The sequence below is a fragment of the Gossypium hirsutum genome, chromosome A05 (genome assembly GCF_007990345.1).
Source record: "Gossypium hirsutum isolate 1008001.06 chromosome A05, Gossypium_hirsutum_v2.1, whole genome shotgun sequence".
NCBI lineage: Eukaryota > Viridiplantae > Streptophyta > Magnoliopsida > Malvales > Malvaceae > Gossypium > Gossypium hirsutum.
In genome coordinates this window covers 23,550,214-23,570,212 of record NC_053428.1, presented here as the reverse complement: position 1 = coordinate 23,570,212, position 19,999 = coordinate 23,550,214, and the positions used below count along the sequence as shown (strand labels likewise).

At 34.6% G+C, this 19,999-nt stretch overlaps 1 protein-coding gene across 1 annotated transcript; it reads left to right on the top strand.

Moving 5' to 3' along the window:
* The first annotated feature begins 2,045 nt into the window (after nt 1-2,045).
* Nucleotides 2,046-7,393, top strand: LOC107957724 (sulfate transporter 1.3). Its single transcript, XM_016893286.2, has 15 exons — nt 2,046-2,166; nt 2,780-3,139; nt 3,255-3,303; nt 3,406-3,613; nt 3,694-3,868; nt 4,025-4,090; nt 4,187-4,300; nt 4,448-4,564; nt 4,670-4,796; nt 4,871-5,157; nt 5,267-5,457; nt 5,618-5,703; nt 5,786-5,862; nt 5,992-6,132; nt 6,878-7,393. Exons 2-15 carry the CDS (start codon nt 2,804-2,806, stop codon nt 6,908-6,910), a joined length of 2,007 nt encoding a protein of 668 aa, XP_016748775.2. The 5' UTR covers nt 2,046-2,166; nt 2,780-2,803; the 3' UTR covers nt 6,911-7,393.
* The last annotated feature ends 12,606 nt before the right edge of the window (nt 7,394-19,999 follow it).

Sequence of the window (19,999 nt, the reverse complement as noted above, 5' to 3'; positions counted from 1 at the left end):
TAGGAAGTGAATTTATTATTTAAGTATCAAATTAGGTAAAAAAATATTTAGGTAACAAAGTGAGAAAACGAGTATAATTTAAGAGTTAAATAGTAAATTAAGTGAATTAAAATTGTGAAAAAAAATCATAAATAAAAATTAAGAAATTAATATAAGCAATCAATCTCTCCAAGTTGATGCTCATTAATTATATCTTTTATCGATAAACAACTTTAAAAAGAAGCATCTAAAATTTAATCTATCAATATCATTAAAAACTGAATATTTATAATCTAAATTTTTAAATTTCTTTTACTAGAAAAAGAGTAGCAATACATGTCGAGAGAAAACCAAATAAAAAATAAAAAATCAAAGTAGCTCTCCCTAATTCTGATCCTAATAATATGTATCAGTATAGGTTAAACCTCGTATAAGAGCCGAAAAAAAAAAGAAGAAAAAAACTCTCCTTAAAATAATTTTTTAGCATTACACCACATGTGTATGTATAGTAGAAAGACGTAAAACATATTTTAATTATTGAATTATTCATAATCATTTAATCTTAAACTAAAATTTTAAAATATTATTAGTTGTCTCTACGAAATTCCAACCAATAGTTTTGAAAAGTCAGGTGTTTTTTTATAGCTTCGTTATACTTGTTTTTTCATTTTCAAAGTTAAAACATTCCTTAAAAGTTTAGAACCAATAAAAGTGTATATTGATGGATTTATAGAAATGGTGAAGAAGAAAAAGACACTGAGATTTATTGTTTCATTTTACTATTAATCTTTATTCACACACTCTTTTCTTCTTTTACATGAATAAAGTTTCAACATTAGTGATTGAAATATCAAACAAGTAACTTCACCACTGTTTCAATATTCCCATATATTGTTGCCTTCATTTTACTTTTTATTATTATCATTTGTTTATCTAAACATTTTCATTAAGTTGTTGATGAATTTTTGCCTCTAACCCTTTTGGATTTTGAATGTTGGCTTATGGGTATTTGGGCTTCAAAGCCTCAGGCTAATATTTTCAATCTTTGATCTGAGCAAGATTTGAGATTTGGTATTTTTTTTTATTATCTTTTTTTAGTCTAAGATTTGAAGAGCGATGGTCTGAGCCATCGAGAATCGAACATCAGTAACAATTGTCGGCACGGTGGTTTCCATCAACAATGGTGGTTTTGAGTACGACAGAATTATTGTGGAACTAAGTTAAAAATTTTAAAAATAAAATAAAAACTTTAGAAGAGAGGGTTTCTAAACTTTAGATTTCCCTCTCTTCTTTTCTATTTTATTAATTAGTAAAGGGGACTTATTTTTATTTAATTTAATTTTGGCAAAGTAAAAATTATTTGGATTAATTGGTAAGCTTGATTGGTTTGCGTGTCACATCAGCACAAATTTTAATGGTACTAGTGGCAGGTACCTTACTAATAAATGGAATTAAACTTCAAAGGAATTTTTTTCCCTGACAAGATAATGAAAGCCTGCGAGGCACATATGGAACTCCCTTGTACTAGTGTTGGACATTGACACACCCCGAGACACATTTGACAAAAGTTTTCAGATAGGATATGGTCTTGGCACGATCTATTAAGCCTGGGCAAAGAAGAAGAAGAAAGGTTGGAATCGATGATGAGAGAAGCATTGACGGTGAAAAAGAAGAGGGCCGCGGGGGTTGGGGGGGGCGCAATTTGAAAGTGAGAGTGAAAAGCATCTCGAAGAGAGAGTAAAAAGAAAAGAAACAATAGTAAAAAGGCATATAAAAGTCTGAAGTTTTAGAAAAATGAGTCTTTTATTAAAAATAATAAACAAAACAAATATAAACTTTTTGAACATTTCATCTAGTCAAACCTTTGATGAGTCTTCACATTATGGATGCTGCCACCCGCGCATATATAGTGAATATCTTCCACAGCTGCATATCATGGAAGAGAGATGATCAGATGCTGACATCGAATCATCTCACATGCTTGATGGCTTTGTAATATTAAAATCTGCTACGGGACCAGTAAGAGCTCCAGGTTCATAAATTATTGCTGATTATAGCTTGTAAAAGTTTGACATTGGAATTCCTTCCGTACTTATATAAGCACGATCTTCCTTTGCTTCTTTCCAAGTTAAACAACTCTTTTGCTTGCACTTTCTCCACCCACTACCTCCATATCCACTTTCTTTGGTTAGCTTCTAATTTCATTTTTTCATTATGTTGTCTTCTAGTTTCTTTGGTTACCGAGTTTTAGGGAAACATTTTACATGTAGTAATAGCTAAGAAATATTAGTACGATTGTGTTAATTGGTTAGCTAATCTTTCTTCATTAATACAGCTTTAATTGAACTCGGTGTCTTTACATAAATTCTAATTAATAAGAGTCGGTAATTTACTAGATAATCCGTGCCCGTAAAGGAGTTTTTAGTTGTTTATGCCTGTATATACAAGCAATATGCTTGTTTGAATAACTTCTTCTACCCTCCCTTTATTTAAAAAACAAAGACCTGCGAGTAGTTTAAAAATTCCATTAGTTTAGCATGGAGATCCTGAGATAAGGTTTTAGGGTTTCGTTGGACGTAGGTATTAGTCTAGTTTTTTTATCCCTTTGAGATTATATTAGTGAATTTTGGTTACCCTCTAGTCCACCCGTAGACTGTGAACTCCATATCGTCTGATCAATATATTTGATCTTTTAGATATTTTGTTATGCAATGATATTTGTTTTATAATGGATTGCATGCATGGGTTTACTTGGTAAGTGCTGTGTTTATGGATGAGGATTACTTTGGCTGTGGTACAGGAGAGCTAAGTGGGCGTGGATTCGATGTCTCACTCAAAAAATGAGGAAGTTGAAACCAAAGAAATGGACTTTAAAAGCATGTCATCCTCTCGGCGTTACGTCCACAGTGCACGTTATCTTCACAAGGTGGGAGTCCCCCCTAAGCAAAACCTGTTCCAGGAATTCAAAGCCACTGTGAGAGAAACATTCCTAGCTGATGACCCACTGCGTCCCTTCAAGGATCAACCCAGGTCTCGAAAGTTCGTCCTGGCAACGCAGGCCATCTTCCCAATTCTTGAATGGGGAAGGAGTTACAGCTGGGGAAAATTTAGGGGTGATCTCATTGCTGGACTCACTATTGCCAGTCTCTGCATTCCTCAGGTGGATATTCACACTCCTACTCCTCAAACATACTCCTTAAATCACTAATTTTGATCATATGATATGATGTCAGATTTATTTACCTATATATTCATTTAAATTACTTGGAAAACAGGACATTGGTTATGCAAAGCTAGCATACTTGGATCCACAGTATGGACTTTGTAAGTTTCCATTGTATTATTTATCCTCGTCTTACATTGTATAAAGTAGCTTTTTGTTGCCTTTTTTTATATAAAATGATTGTTATTCTTCGACCGTTACAGACTCCAGCTTTGTTCCACCATTGATTTATGCCGTCATGGGAAGTTCAAGAGATATCGCCATTGGACCAGTCGCTGTGGTATCTCTTTTATTAGGGACAATGCTTTCAGATGAGCTCGACCCTGTCCAAAATAAACCCGAGTATCTGCGGCTTGCATTCACTGCTACCTTTTTTGCAGGCGTCACTCAAGCAACTCTTGGTTTTCTTAGGTATTTACCTCTATGTATTTCACTCGTGGAAGTCTCTGATATATATATATTCTGATAATACTTCGTAAACAAATAATTAGGTTGGGATTCTTGATTGAGTTCCTTTCTCATGCTGCCATCGTCGGTTTTATGGGCGGAGCTGCTGTCACAATTGCCCTCCAACAGCTTAAGGGACTTCTTGGTATAAAAAATTTTACTAAGGATACAGACATTATTTCGGTAATGAAGTCTGTATGGAGCAACGTCGAGCATGGAGTAAGCATTTATACATCCATCTCTCTCCCTTTTCCTAAAAAAAAAATAGCATTTCAGTTCTCTCTTTTTAAAGAATTACTAACCAGTATCAATGTTATCATTGATCACTACATTCAACAGTTACTAAAGTTGTATGATACTATATATATTTTGCAGTGGAACTGGCAGACTATAGTCATTGGAGTTAGCTTTTTATCCTTCCTTTTGTTTGCGAAATACATTGTAAGAGATCAGTCTAAACTCTTATATATTCTGTTGTCGACTATAACAGGCTTGTAACCATTTGCTAACTTTGACATGCTTTGATTTGTGAAATAGGGAAAAAGGAACAAGAAATTCTTCTGGGTGCCTGCTATAGCTCCATTGATATCTGTTGTTCTCTCCACCTTTTTCGTTTTTATAACACATGCAGAAAAGCAAGGAGTTGTGATTGTAAGCATTACTGTTTTTTTCTTTAACCTCTAATGGTACAATATTGCAATTTAATAGTTCAGCTGTTCAAAGTGATGGCACAAATCATAGTAGTTATTGTACTAATTGAGTATTGACAGCAGAACCACTGTTCTTTCATCTTTGCAGGTGAAGCATATTGAAAAAGGAATCAATCCCTCATCTGTAAATCAAATTTACTTCACTGGTGAATATCTTGTTAAAGGCATGAGGATTGGTGTGATAGCTGGTATGATCGCATTGACGGTAAGCCATTTTTGTTTATTCATCTTCACTAACCAGAAAATTAACTATGACATTGCATCTACATAGACCCTTTAACGTATTCTTCTTTGTGCGTCGATTATATAGGAAGCTGCTGCCATTGGAAGAACTTTTGCTGCAATGAAAGACTATCAAATAGATGGAAACAAAGAAATGGTGGCACTAGGAACAATGAATATCGTTGGTTCCATGACTTCCTGTTATATTGCCACAGGTGAGATAGGACACATGTAGAGTCACATAAACATATAGGCATATATAATATGACTGATGTTATTGTTCTTGCAGGTTCATTTTCTCGATCTGCAGTTAATTTCATGGCTGGATGCGAAACTGCAGTCTCAAATATCGTTATGTCCTGTGTTGTATTTTTGACCTTGGAATTCATAACACCTCTTTTCAAGTACACCCCAAATGCTATCCTGGCTGCTATCATTATATCAGCTGTGGCTGGGCTTTTGGATTTTGAGGCAGCAATTCTGATATGGAAGATTGATAAATTTGATTTTCTTGCATGCATGGGAGCCTTTCTTGGAACGGTCTTTTCATCGGTTGAGATTGGCCTCCTAATTGCTGTAAGAACTTAGTTGTCCACTACCTAAACTTCCTTTACATCAACTATATAGATATATATTTTATGTGTTTGATATAAATCTTTTGTCACTGTAACTCCATGCATGGCAGGTCATAATATCCTTTGCTAAAATCCTCTTACAAGTTACTAGGCCTCGAACTGCTATTCTTGGGAAGCTCCCTGGGACTACTGTGTATCGAAATATCCAACAATATCCTGAAGCAACTAAAGTTCCAGGGATTTTGATAATCAGAGTTGATTCTGCGATTTACTTTTCCAACTCTAGTTATGTCAGGGAGAGGTATATACATTGTTCTTAGCCTTTCTCTCTAATTCTGATATAGGAATTCTAGAGTTTTAGAATTGTGATGGGGTTTGGATGTTTAAGAATTTGGCTAAATTCAGCCAAGTTTCGATTAGATCTCTCAAGATGCTCAAAGTTAATTGGACATGGTTTGCAGGATATTGAGATGGTTGATGGATGAAGAAGAGCAAGTAAAAGCTGAATGCCAATCGACAATCCAGTTTTTGATAATTGAGATGTCACGTAGAATCCATTGACTTATTCTCAATCTTTACGTCTTTTAATTTTTTTTTAAGCTCATTTTTCCTAATTTCCTGTATGTTAGCTGTAACTGACATTGACACCAGTGGAATCCATGCCTTGGAAGAACTACACGGTAGTCTCCAGAAAAAGAATATTCAGGTAATTCCAAAAATGATGGTCAAATAAATAAAAAATTAAATTTATAGTAAAAGCTTACTGAAAAATTTAATAAAGACTAGCTTTTAATTAACATTTACCTGATTGAGGCTGCCTGCATTTATTGAACAGCTGATTCTGGCAAATCCGGGACCAGTGGTGATAGAGAAGCTTCACGCATCGAATTTTGCGAATTTAATCGGGGACGACAAGATCTTCCTCACTGTTGCAGATGCAGTGTCATCATGTTCTCCAAAACCGGTCCAAGAACAAGTATGAACATTTTAAAAACATGATCCTTAAACTATGACTCTATAATGTACATATATGTAGTAAGAGGGGAGGTGCATATAATTAATAATGAAGGTTTCGATTATGAGAAGTGGTTTAAGTGGGAGGAGTTGAGTGTGTCTGAGATTATTCTCCAATGCAACAAGTGTACAATATGTTTGGTTTTTTTTTTTGGCCAAAAGCAATATGTTTGGCTCGAATATATTGCTATTTGCAAAAAAAAAAATCCATATAATCCAGTTCTATTTTTTTAATCCCGATAGTTTGTTAACCAATGGAATCACTTATCAAAACCCAAGTGTTTGGTTTTCTTCGAGGTAGATAACCAGTTTATATATATATATCATTCAAACTTCAAACCAATTTATATATGTTAATAATGGTCGGCAACGGAATGAACATAGACTTAAAAGGAGAGCTATCTTCATTAAGAACCCTACCCACTACATATGTTATAAAGATTGTCGTCACTGAAGATTAGATACGTAAGATTTTAGCCGACTCTTATTACTATCATAATTATTTTCATCGTCGTCGTCTTCCTTTTTTATTTAAATTTGAATAACGCGTTTTAAGGATAACATTATACAACTCAGTGGTTGCAAATTTTTAAGGTCATTTTTTATTACATGATAGTTTTTTTTTTTAGGTATCCAAAAGTCAAACATAGGATACACTAATTTGTTGTCACTTTATCTTTGATTTTTTTTTTTTTTTTTTGGAAAAGGGAGAGCTAAGCTCTAGGAGAGACCATGCATGACTTCTTCTCTCAGGGGAAGTAGCTCTAGCATTGGACCTGAGGATAGCATGAATCCCTTGCGGAGGCTGCTCAAACCTGTTACACAAAGTGTGATCTCTGGAATGTAGGACTGCCGTAAAATCCGCAGCTTGATTAGCTTCACGAGACACCTTCTTGAAAGCTAACTCCCATGGTCTATTTTTAAAAACCAAAATGCTCGTCATCAGACTAAGATGACAGAAATCAGCATTATCATCTATCAACATATCCAAGGCATCATGACAGTTCGATTCCACTACCACCCTGCGTCAACCAAAATCTCAAGCCATCTGAATCCCCTCCAAAATGGCCCTGAGCTCAGCTTGTAACAGGGAACACAATCCAACGAATCTGCAGAAACCGACTGTCGAAACCATTTGATTTGAAAACGGGGATCGACTTTGGTTTTAAAAATGATAAACGAAAATTGAGAGTCGACACCAATCTTTTTTTATTGAGGTGTGATCGGGTCACCTTATAATTTGATTGTTTTAATGAAATGTTTTGTTTTAAAAAAGGTTGACTTTGGTCCACAAAATTCGAGAAAACGAGTTCGGGAGTCGGTTACGTACGAGGAAGGATTAGCACCCTCATAACGCCCAAAATTGGTACAAAATTGGTTAATTAATGCCTTATGTCGAAAGTTGAAAAGATTTTAAAATAAATTTTAAAACACGATCCCTTTTTTATGCATGTTTAGATAACTTGAAGCAGATATTGAGATTTTCTTATTTCGAAGAAATAAAACGACATTTCAAACCTTCGATATCGGAATCACCTCATAATTCCCTAAATTTTATGCATTAAAATTTTAAAAAGGATATTCGATTGTTCAGCCAAATGATAAATCAAAACCCAACACGTAGGGCGCGATTTCCTCGAAATTTCTAAACACGAAATATTGCCTTGTTTTAAAAAAGCCTTGAATAACAGTGCAATAGTATGAAATGATTAAGATTCTCTTGTTTCGAGGAAGTAAAATATCACATTCAGCACGTAGGACGCTATATTTCAAACCTTCGACACCAAAATCATCTCATGATTTCCAAAACTTATGCATTGAAATTTTAAAAGAATATTTGGTTGTTCGGCTAAACGATAAATCGAAACTCAACACGTAGGGCACGATTTCCTCGAAATTTCCAAACACGAAATATTGTCTTTCTTGGAATAAAAACGAATGTGACATTTAGCAATGTGCATTATTTTGTTTGAAGCAAAACAAATATTTTGGAGCATGATGTGCGGTATGATTTGAACTGGATAAAACTAAAATATACATAGTGCATGGAATGATACAACACGAATTAGATGGAACGATACAATACGAATTAGATATAATATCAATGAATGTCACAATATGAAGATGTCGATAAGTAGTTTGTAGCATATATAATGGTCATATTCACAATGTATATTATTTTTTAATACCAACCAATAATCAAAGACAAACAAAGTAAAATAATAAAAAAACGATTTAAAGTAAATAGGATAAAAGTTTAAAATAAAAAACGAATGAAATAATTAAGATTTTAAACACATAATACCAAAGAATGGTTCAAAATGAACGACATGTGAAAATAAAATATAAACAATGAAATAATATATAAAGTAAATTTTAAATAATATGTTAAATACATTAAAATGAATAATACAGGAAGTAAAATAAAAAAGGACTCTTTAAAATAACATATAAAAAAGCTTAAAATAAATAATATGTAAATCAGAAATTTAAAATAAATAACATACAAAAACAGCTTAAATGAGTATGCATATAAATATACTATAATCCAAAGTAATATATATATATATATAAGTTCCAAAATGACGAGTATATAAAAGAATTTTAAAGTAAATGATGTATAGAAAGTTTAAAATAAATAACAATAAAAGGAATTTAAAATATTAACATATAGAATAATACATATCTAAACAACGCATAAAAATTTTAAATAGATAATATATGTGAAATAGTTTAAAATAAAAGGTGTCTAAAAATACATATGCATAATAATTAAAACAAATAGTGTATATGAAAATTAAAATGAATAATAGTTTAAAATATGTAAAACTTAGAATACATGATAATAACGCAATTTAAAATAAATAATACAAGAAAAACAAGCTTAAAATAAATAAATAATAAAATAATTTCCTAAAAAAATAAAATAATAAATAAATTAAGTGAAATAGTTTTAAAAAAAAGGTGTCTAAAAATATATATGCATAATAATTAAAACAAATAATGTATATGAAAATTAAAATGAATAATAGTTTAAAATATGTAAAACTTAGTATACATGATAATAACGCAATTTAAAATAAATAATACAAGAAAAACAGGCTTAAAATAAATAAATAATAAAATAATTTCCTAAAAAACTAAAATAATAAATAAATTAAATAGATTAGGACTAGGCTGAAATTGAATTAAAAATTAAGGTGCAAATTGTAAATAAATAAAGAAGCTGCGAAGGTCAAAACGAAACATGCTTAAGCTAACAGGGACCTATTCGACAAATAGCCCAATATTCAGACCTGCGTCCTTTCCCCGAGAGTTCAGCATGCCAAGGACTAAATTGAATGGCAAGCAAAATACGTGGCCGAATTTACAAAAAAAAAATAAAGTACATAAAGGACCAAATTGTAGCGCACTATAAAGGTAGAGAGACCTCTCGTGAAATATCCCCTCCCCTACAAAACGCGCGGATCCCAGGAGAATCCGGGTTGAGTCTGCGGGTCGCCCCAAAACGACGTCGTTGTGGGGCTCTTCAGGACACCTTGAAACGGTGCCGTTTTGTAAGGCTATAAAAGCCAAATTTTTGAGAAAAAATCACTTCTGCTCCCTTCTCTTTTCAAAAAAAGCTGATAACTCTCCTCTCTCTCTCTCTTTCTCACGTTCCCTGGTCCGATTAGGGACCACCGTGTTAGCCACCGTGTCTCCGCCTTAAGCGGTGGTCGGAATCGAACAAAAATGGTTTTTTAACCCTTTTTTAATACCTTTTGAAGGCCAAGCCTTCAAAACCGGAAGAATCGAAAAGAGATGGCCCTCAACCCCTCTTTGAGTTCGATTTCAATGATGGAGGAGGGACCCTCCGGCGTCGCGATCGCAGAGAATCCGGTAAGCCTCTCCCTCGTCCTTTTTATTTTTTGTTTTAAAATGGATTTGAAACCAAAAATAAGAAAAAAGAATCGAAAAGAAAAAAGAAAAAAGAATAGAATCCAAAAACAACCTTTTTCTTATTTTTGCTTTTGATTTCTCCGATATCTCGTGTAATACAACCTTTTTTGTATTAAAACCCCCCATTACAAATGATTTCTTTTCGGCTTTATAACTGATTACAACATTAGAAAAATATTGTTTTTCTTTGTCTCTGCTACTGTTTGCGTCTGTTGCTCTTTTTCTGCTTTGCGTGTTTCTTTTCCATTTTGCAGGTAGAGTCGGAGCTAGTAGTACGGGCGATGGGACGGGGCTCATGTCTCGAGCGTTGTGCGCGCTGAGGCCAGCACATGGAGGAGCGGCGCGAGATGCTGGTATAGGAACCCTAGGGTTTCTTCTTTTTCTAATAAATTTGGGCTAGGGATTGGGTTTGTAAAATTGGGTAATGACTTGGGCCAAGCATACTTTGCATTTGGGTCGCTCTTGTAATTGGACTGTTTCTTTGTCTTGGACTTTATTTATTTTTTTATTATTGTAATGGGCCCGGGAAAATTTGGGCATTTACACCGACAACCCAGTTGCCCCTACAATCTCTGATGAGTCCTCCAACTCCAATTTCTTTCGTTCTAAGGTTAAACGCCCTATCTCTGTTAAGCTTCACCCATCCGACCTGAGGTTTGAACCATCCAGGAACCTAAAGCATAACCATATCGCACCCAAAGTTACTCTCCATAGCCATAGTTAACAAAAGCTGAACTCTTAGATATAACTGAGTTACTAGAGCCATTATCATTACGGAATATGAAATTATTCCTCTGAGACCATAATTGCCAGCACAAAAAGAATGTCCCAATCCCGCCCAGCATGATCAACTTGTTTTCTATTTGAAAGATTGCTTAATTACCAACTTTGAATTGGCATCCTAAAGAAATCGTCTCTGCAGGAAATTGGAACAACTTTATTCCAACGGTTGGATGCTAGATGGCAATCTCTCAGCACATGAGTGACTGCCCCAACATCTCCCCCAAATACACTACAAAAAGGATCATCGAAAATTTTTCATTTGCATCTTAATTTCCAAGTTAGTCAACAGTTTACCATGACAAGCCAACCACAACAACTCTTTTAACCGTAGAGGTCTTACTCTTCTATATGCTTCCACATAAGGTCTCATTTAGAGTCTGCACTACCCTATTGGTGTTGATTCAAAATTTTATAACCATCCGCCACCTTTAGCCTTCCATTGTTGGTTCATCGCCATGAGCACCTGTCATCCATATCATAAGCTTGTGGAGGTCTAGTCCTTGCAATCTCTAAAAGAACTTGACTGCTAAATCAGCCTACAAATTTTTTCCAATTCCAATGCCCACTATCATTAATCATCTCCCTTACTAAAGTATTATCCTCACCATGACCACGACATAAATTACGTTGCTTTTAAGGGTCCCAAGTCAGACACCAGGCATCATAACAAAATTTAATCCGGTTCCCCTTGCCAATGGACCATGAGATACCATTCTTCAAGACACCTCATACCTTGAAATAAGATCTCCAAAAAAAAAGAAGCTTTTGGCTTACTATTATCGTCCGGCATTTCACCACCAACTTATATTTATTCTTAAGAATCCAATCCCAGAATTCATAACTGTTAGTCAAGGTATGAAAACCCAGTTTCATGATGAATGACATATTATGCTCTTTCAACTTCCGCGCCAAGGGCGCCATTTCTTAACTGTTTACAGTGATTATCCCAGTTAACCAGTGCCATCATCTTGATAGTCTCCGTCAACCCCCTAAATAAGTCTTCTTACCATCTTTTCTATTTCAAAATGGATTAAGCTGGAATGAGTGTCGTTTGCATGAAATAATTCAGATTGCAAGAAGAATAACGCGACCAGCTCTAGAAAAAAGTTTGGCATCTCACCCATTTAAATGACCTTGGACTTTATCAACAACAAATTGGAAGGTTTCTTTTGTAATCTATTTATGAAACAACGAAAGACCGAGATATTTCCTAAGATTATTAGGTTTTTGAAACCCAGTCTTGAGTTAATGTGATTAGAAATGAGTCATTAATATTACTCGAGAAGAAAATCTATGCCTTAAGGGGGTTGATGCGATGCCCAAAGAAATAGCTAAATTGATCAAGGATTCCTTTGATGGCAGCATCCTGTGATGACTCTACCTTGGAGAATAAAATAAGGCCATCTTCAAATAACAAAAGGGAAATATTTGGACCCTCTCTAGCCAATTTAATCAGCTTCCATAGCCCATCCTCAACTAACTTATTAATACTATGGATTAACCATTCTATACCAAGGACGATAGGTACGGTGCTAAAGGGTCACTTCGCCTCACCCCTCTCAACGGTAGAAACACATCCATCATCTTTCCATTCCAAAGAACTTGCAAAGACACTATGGAAATATAATTCATAATAAGACTCATGATTGATAGGAATTTGTTTAAGACTTCAATAATCTCATGGAATGTAAAACATTTTCGGCTATAATAATACTATTTGTTATATTCCTACCGGAGACAAAACTGACTTAATTCAGTCTTACCAACTCAGGCATAAGGGCATCACTTTATAAGTACAAAGCAGAGATTAATGGGCCGAAAATGGGACATACCTTCCGAGTTATTGATCTTGGAAATGAGAACCAACCATGTACTGTCCATTTTTGGTCAATTGGCTTGTCCGAGAAAACTTCATGAACCATTTTGCAAATCAAATCACTTACAACATCCCATGACTAAAAAAACAAAGCATGAAACCCGTCAATACCAAAAGCTTTAAGCAGGCTCATCTCAAACAATGCCTTCTTAATCTTTTCATCCAAAACTAGATTGCCAAGCATTTTGGATTCATCAACGGAGATCCTAGAAAAAGCATCATGAATCGGAAAGTAACCATGTACCGTACCTGTAGCGACGTAAAAATTTCGCTTTCGGTCGCTAATTGAGGCGATTATTTGAAAATTTGAAAATGAAATTTCGGTTTAAAAAAAAAAAGGAGTCGCCACCGATCTTTTTTCTAGGTGTGATCGGACACCTAATAAATCATCTTTTTTAGAAAAGAAAGCTTATTCTTGAACAAAAACGAAGGCCAAACTTGGGTCTACGAGAAAATCCTGAGAAAAATAGGGTTCGGGAGTCGGTTACGCACGAGGAAGGTATTAGCACCCTCATGACGCCCAAAATTGGTATCTTTATTAAACAGTGTTGTATTGATTTTCAAAAATACGAATTCAATTTGCCATTTAACCGTGATCCGATTGAAAAACGAGAATTTTTTAAAACACGAAAATTTTGAAAACACGAAAATTTTTGGGATCCGAATTTTTTTTTAAAACACGAAAAATTTTGGAAACGCAAAAAGTTTACAGCATTAGAATTTTGACAAATTACATATCATCATCTACATTTTAAAAATAAAGTTTGATCACTTACCAATAATCACAAAAATAAATATCCTATTTCAAAACACGAGAATTTTTAAATTTTTTGATTTTTTTTAAAAAGGACGTCCCATTTTTAACACTAGCCGATGATATTCACTCAACATAGCGATGAAATCAATGGCTTAATATTAAATCGACACGTTGCCTTATTTATAAATAAAAAGAAGAAGCAAAAAATGAATAAACTATTTTTTTAAAATAAAAATTCATAAATAAATAAACGGTGCAAACATGATATAATAAAGTGATTAATAAAAAACATTATAACATAATATTAAGATATTAGAGTAATAACAAATAATATTTACAATATAAGAAAAAAAAGTAAAAATGTATTAATACCATAATAAAATAATATATGTATAATAACAATATGTACAGAAAGATGTATGTATACCAAATAATACATAATAATACTAAAATAAAATAATAAGTAACAATAGTGAAAATAATAAGCATAATAATAAATATAATGATATATAAAAATAATACTATATATAAAAGTATATATATACGTACAATAAAATATATACTAATATTAATAATAAATATAATAAGGGTAAAAATAAGTATAATAATATATTAGATAGTAAAAATAATAATAATAACAATAATAATAATAATATGTGAAGGTTGAGAAAAATAATAATATAATAATAACCAAAGTTTTAAAATCATAAAGGGATATAAATAAATGGTAAAACAAAGTAAAATAAATGTATGTAAAAAAAGGAATAGATAAATAAATATAAAAGAAATATAATAGTAATAGTAATAATAATGCAAAGCTAATTAATTTAATAATATGATAATAATAGTAAAGTAAAAGGAAAATAATGAAAGGGAAATACGGGGAAATATATAAAAGGAAATAAATAATAGATGGATAGACAAATAAATAAATATTAGCAGCGTGAAAATGATAAAATAACAAATATTTAAATGAAGATAATAAGAACAGCAAATATTTAGAAAGTAAGCATTAAAGTCCTTAATATATATGTGAGGGATATAATGTAACAAACAAATGAATAAACAAAAAAAAGAGACTGAAATGAAATACGCGCAAAAGTGGAGGACCGAATTGGGAATATTCTCATACCATCAAAACGGTGCCACTCCAACCAGTACTAAAATGTAATTAAAATAATATTTTAGGCGGAATTTAAAAGTAACAATGAGCTGATTTGAAAGGACCAGAAAGGAGGAAAGACCATTTACACAATTTGTCCCAAAAGCATAAACATGCTTGGCCTAGTATTTGTGACGCCATTTCATCTTTGTTATTTTTTTTATTTTTTATTCTTTACTTCATTTTTGTTTAAGCAAACAAAGAACACCCCACCTCCTTTCCCCTTTTTCGGTTAAGGTTTCTAAACCCATTTTTGCCGTCGTCATTGTGGTTCTTTGAACGGGGCTTCCACCGTCGACAGTAGTCAGGGCCACCAAGACCAATTAAATTTTTCTTTTTTCTTTTTATTTAAAAACGATTTATAATGAAAAACTATGGGATTAAATCGAAAGAAAACAAAAAAAAGGAAAGAAATAAACTAAAAGAATAAGAGAAATAGAGATTAAAATCCACCTTTTTTCTTCTGTTGTTTTGCTTTTTTATTTTCAATACATTTGTCTAACAGTCTTTTTCTTTTTTTCAAAACAGAACAACAGCCAAAGGAAATCAAAGCTAAAAAAATCCTCCCTTCTTTTTTCTTTTTGCTTGGCTTTTTATAGCCATTTTACAAGTTTTTTTATTACTACTTTTGCTTTTTTTTTTGTCTTGCTTGTTTGCTTTACTTTTTGCAAGGTATGGAAGTGACTGGTGGGGTTGTCAGAGGCAAGTGGCACCGAAAGTTGAGGCTAGGGTTAGGTTTTCCCTTCTTCTTTTTTCTAATTTGGGCTATATTATTGGGCTAGGGATTTTCATATTTTTTTTTAATTTTGGGTTTGGGTAGTTGGGTTAATTTAGATGGATGTGGGCTGATTGAGGTTTGGGTAAGTTAGGTGGTTTTTTTTTTGTTGTAAATGGGTTTAATTTGTGGTAGGCCAAAATTGGCTTGCAACAGTTGCCCCTCTTTGCTCATTGTCGTGTAACGGGAATAGAGTAAAGACATAAAGAAAGGCCAATTTTGCCCGGTCTTGCCGAGTCTTGACTTCTTTGGTGCTCTTATTGCTCAGGTAGTCTCTTCTTAGTCCACCGTATCTTGTAGCTTTGGTTCAATCCATTGCATCTTCAGAACTATGACTTGTAGCTTCAATCTACTCGTATCTTCAGGGATATAAAATTTGTTGTGATCTGCTCTTCTGCTGTATCTTCAGGAGGATAGGATCTGCAACTTCAATGTGCTCCACTGCAACTTCGATCAGCTCCATTGTAACTTCAAGGCTCTGCTACAACTTCAGGGAGATAAGACTTGTAACTTCAACCTGTTTCACTGCAACTTCAAGGTGGCAAAATCTGTGTCTTTGATTGACTCCAATCTTTATCCTCGGCATGTGACCCGGGGCTCAACTCATTTCTCGCAATATGAATTGACTCTTTAAAACTAGACATTAAAAACAGAAATTGAAAATAGCTCAGCACGTGAGCCAAGGCTCAACTCGCTTCTTGCAATATGAGTTGATTTTTGAAAACAGAATTTGCAAAACAGATTTTGAAAATACCTCGGCATGTAACCCGAGGCTCAACTCACCTCTCGTAATATGAGTTTATTTTTGAAAAGCATAATTGAAAATACCTCAGCGTGCCCTGAGGCTTAACTCACCTCTCGCAATATGAGTTGATTTTTGACAAACAGAAATTGTAATTACCTCAGCGTGTCCTGAGGCCCAACTCACCTCTCACAATGTAAGTTGATTTTTTTGAAAACCAGAAATTGAAAATACCTCAGCGTGCCCTGAGGCTCAACTCACCTCTCGCAATATGAGTTGATTTTTTTTTAAACCAGAAATTGAAAATACCTCAGCGTGCCCTGAGGCTCAACTCACCTCTCGCAATATGAGTTGATTTTTGACAAACAGAAATTGAAATTACCTCAGCGTGCCCTGAGGCTCAACTCACCTATCGCAATATGAGTTGATTTTTGAAAACAGAAATAAAAACTAGGTGTCTTTTCCTTTGATTCAGTACAACTATCATCACATACTCTTGCTCTACTGGAGTACCTGTATATGTCATGTATGATGTTATCATGATATGCACATGTTTGTCCTAAATGCCTTTATGCCTAAATGATTATGCTTTGCGCCTTAGGCATGTTTGTCGTATGTCCTTTTTCGTCACGATTTTTGTGATGATCTGCATTCATTACTTCAGCTCTTGACTTTCTCTTTAGGCTATGTACCCATCCTCAAGCTTTACGAGTAATCAACGTTTCTCAGAGATCACTTTTTTTTTATTTTTATTTTGCCCCTGGTTGAACTTTATCCTTACTTTGAGACTCTTGTACTTATCAAATTCTTATCCGAGTGATGCTTAACATTTCTTTCGTCCAGAGTATGTCATTTCACTATTTATTATTTAAATAAACCACATAATGAGATGCATGAAAATGGTTAGGTAGGGACAAAAGGGGTACCTTATATTTATTTATTTCAAATCTAGCAAACCAAGAAAGTTAACCAATGATAGTAAAAAGTGTCATAAAGAGAAAAGGGATTGCATTCAACGAATACAAATGCTCTAGATATTCAATGCATGAACTCTTCCACGTTCCTCAATCAAGGATCTTTTCGAGCATGGCTTCTTGCGTAGAAGATTCCGAGCTTTCAGAAATGCTTCAAATACTGTAGTCTCACTATTTGACCCACCGTTCAAAACGCCTTATTTTTTAAGCCAGTGCTTGCTTCATTAGAACGCCCTTTCGGGTTTTCATCCTAATCTTTTGTGTTAATCAAGACGCCATTTTTGGGTTTTCACCTTGATCACTTTTTTTTTAAGATGCCCTTTTTCGGGTTTTCATCTTGATTTTTTTTAGGCATAATATTTCTTCACAGCATCTGAGTTCACTAGATTCGATAACTCTTTCCCATTCATCTCAATGAGAATCAAAGCTCCATCCGAGAATGCATTCTTTACGACGTATGGCCCTTCCCAATTCGGTGCCCATTTTCCTCGTAGGTCTCTTTGTATTGGGAGAATCTTTTTCAGTACAAGTTCTCCTTCGTGGAATTCTCTTGGTCATACCTTCTTATCATGAGCCGCGATCATTCTCTTCTGGTACATCTGTCCATGACAAATTGCCTTTAGACGTTTTTCTTCGATGAGGTTTAACTGGTCATATCGAGCTCGAACCCATTCTGCTTCCTCTAATTTCGACTCTATTAAGACTCGTAGAGAGGGGATCTCAACTTCGATAGGTAGCACAGCTTCCATTTCATAGACCAGAGAGAAAGGAGTTGCCCCCGTAGATGTCCGTACAGATGTGCGATATGCATACAAAGCAAATGGTAGCTTCTCGTGCCAGTCTTTATATGTCTCGATCATTTTCCCAATAATCTTCTTAATATTCTTGTTGGCTGCTTCAACAGCTCCGTTCATCTTTGGGCGATAGGGTGAGAAGTTATGATGCTTTATTTGGAATTGTTCACACACTTCTTTCATCATCTTGTTGTTCAAATTCAAGGCGTTAACTGAAATGATTCTTTCAGGCAAACCATATCGACAAATGATTTTCTTTTTCAAAAACCTGCAAACTGCAGTCTTCGTTACATTGGCAAACGATGCGGCTTCTATCCATTTTGTGAAGTAATCAACAACCACAAAAATGAATCGGTGTCTATTAGAAGCTTTTGGGGAAATTGGCCCTATAACATCTATGCCCTACATAAAAAAAGGCCACGGAGAAGTCATGACGTGAAGGGGCAAATGGGCTACATGAATTTTATCATCATAAATTTGACATTTGTGGTATTTTCGTGTGAAATTAATACAGTCGCTTTCCATCGTCAGCCAGTAATAACCGAGTCTCATAATCTTCCTTGCCATAGTGAAACCATTGGCATGTGTCCCGCAAATTCTCTCATTGACATCTTCAAGTATTCTTCTAGCTTCAACAGCATCTACGCATCTCAAGAGTACCTGATCTTTTCCTCTTTTGGACAGGATGTCTCTATCAAGAACGAATCCCGCTGCCATTCTTCTGATTATTTTTTTGTCGTTCTCATTTACTTGTTCGGGATACTTTTGATTCTTGATGTATTCTAAGACATCATGGAACCATGGCCGTCCATCTGGCTCTTTTTCAATGCTGAAACAATGTGCATGGACTTCGTATATGCTCATTTGAAGAGGCATTATTTCTGTTTCTCTATTTGCTTTGAACATTGAAGCCAAAGTGGCCAGGGAATCAGCCAATTGGTTTTCTTCTCGTGGGAGGTAATTAAAAGTTATTTCTTCGAATTCTTTAATCAACTCTGCCACTAGATCACTGTATTTAACCAGTTTCGAGTCTCTCACTTCCCAATCTCCACGGATTTGGTAAATTACCAAGGCTGAGTCTCCGTATACCTCTAAAGTTTTGATTTTTCATTCAATGGCTGCACGAAGTCCCATGATACATGCCTCATATTCCACTATGTTATTGGTACAGAAGAAGTTCAGCCTGGCAGTGAGTGGGTAATGGTTCCCTTCTGGCGATACTAAGACTGCTCCAATCCCATGCCCCAATGCGTTCGATATACCATCAAAGCTCATCTTCCATGACTTCTTTTTTGATGACTCGCCCTCTTGTTCTGTAATGCACATCAAATCTTCATCCGGGAAATCAAATCTCAATGGCTCATATTCATCCATTGTTCGGGTTGCCAAGAAGTCAGCTATTGCGCTTTCTTTTATTGACTTTTGACTCACATAGACGATGTCGTATTCCGATAGTAAGATCTGCCACTGTGCCATTCTTCCTGAGAGTGCAGGTGATTCCATCATGTACTTTATTGGATCTAGCTTTGAAATTAACCATGTCATATGATACAACATGTATTGCCTGAGTCTCCGAGCTACCCAAACCAGAGCGCAACAGTATTTTTCAATGGATGAATACTTTGCTTCATATTCAGTAAACTTTTTACTGAGGTAGTAGATCGCCTTTTTTTTCTTTCCTGACTCGTCGTGTTGCCCTAGTACGCAACCCATTAAATTTTTGAACACAGTCAAATACAATATCAATGGTCTTCCCAGAGTTGGCGATACTAGCACTGGAGGACTAGAAAAATATTGTTTTATCTTATCAAAGGCCACCTAGCATTCCTCATTCCATTCTCCCGGGTTATGTTTTCGAAGAAGCCGAAAGATTGGGTCGCATTGGTTGGTAAGTTGAGCGATGAATCGGACGATGTAATTTAACCTCCCTAAAAATCCTCTAACTTCCTTTTGTGTGCGTGGAGGTGGTAACTCTTGAATGGCTTTTTATTTTATCTGGATCAACATCGATACCTCTTTCACTGAAA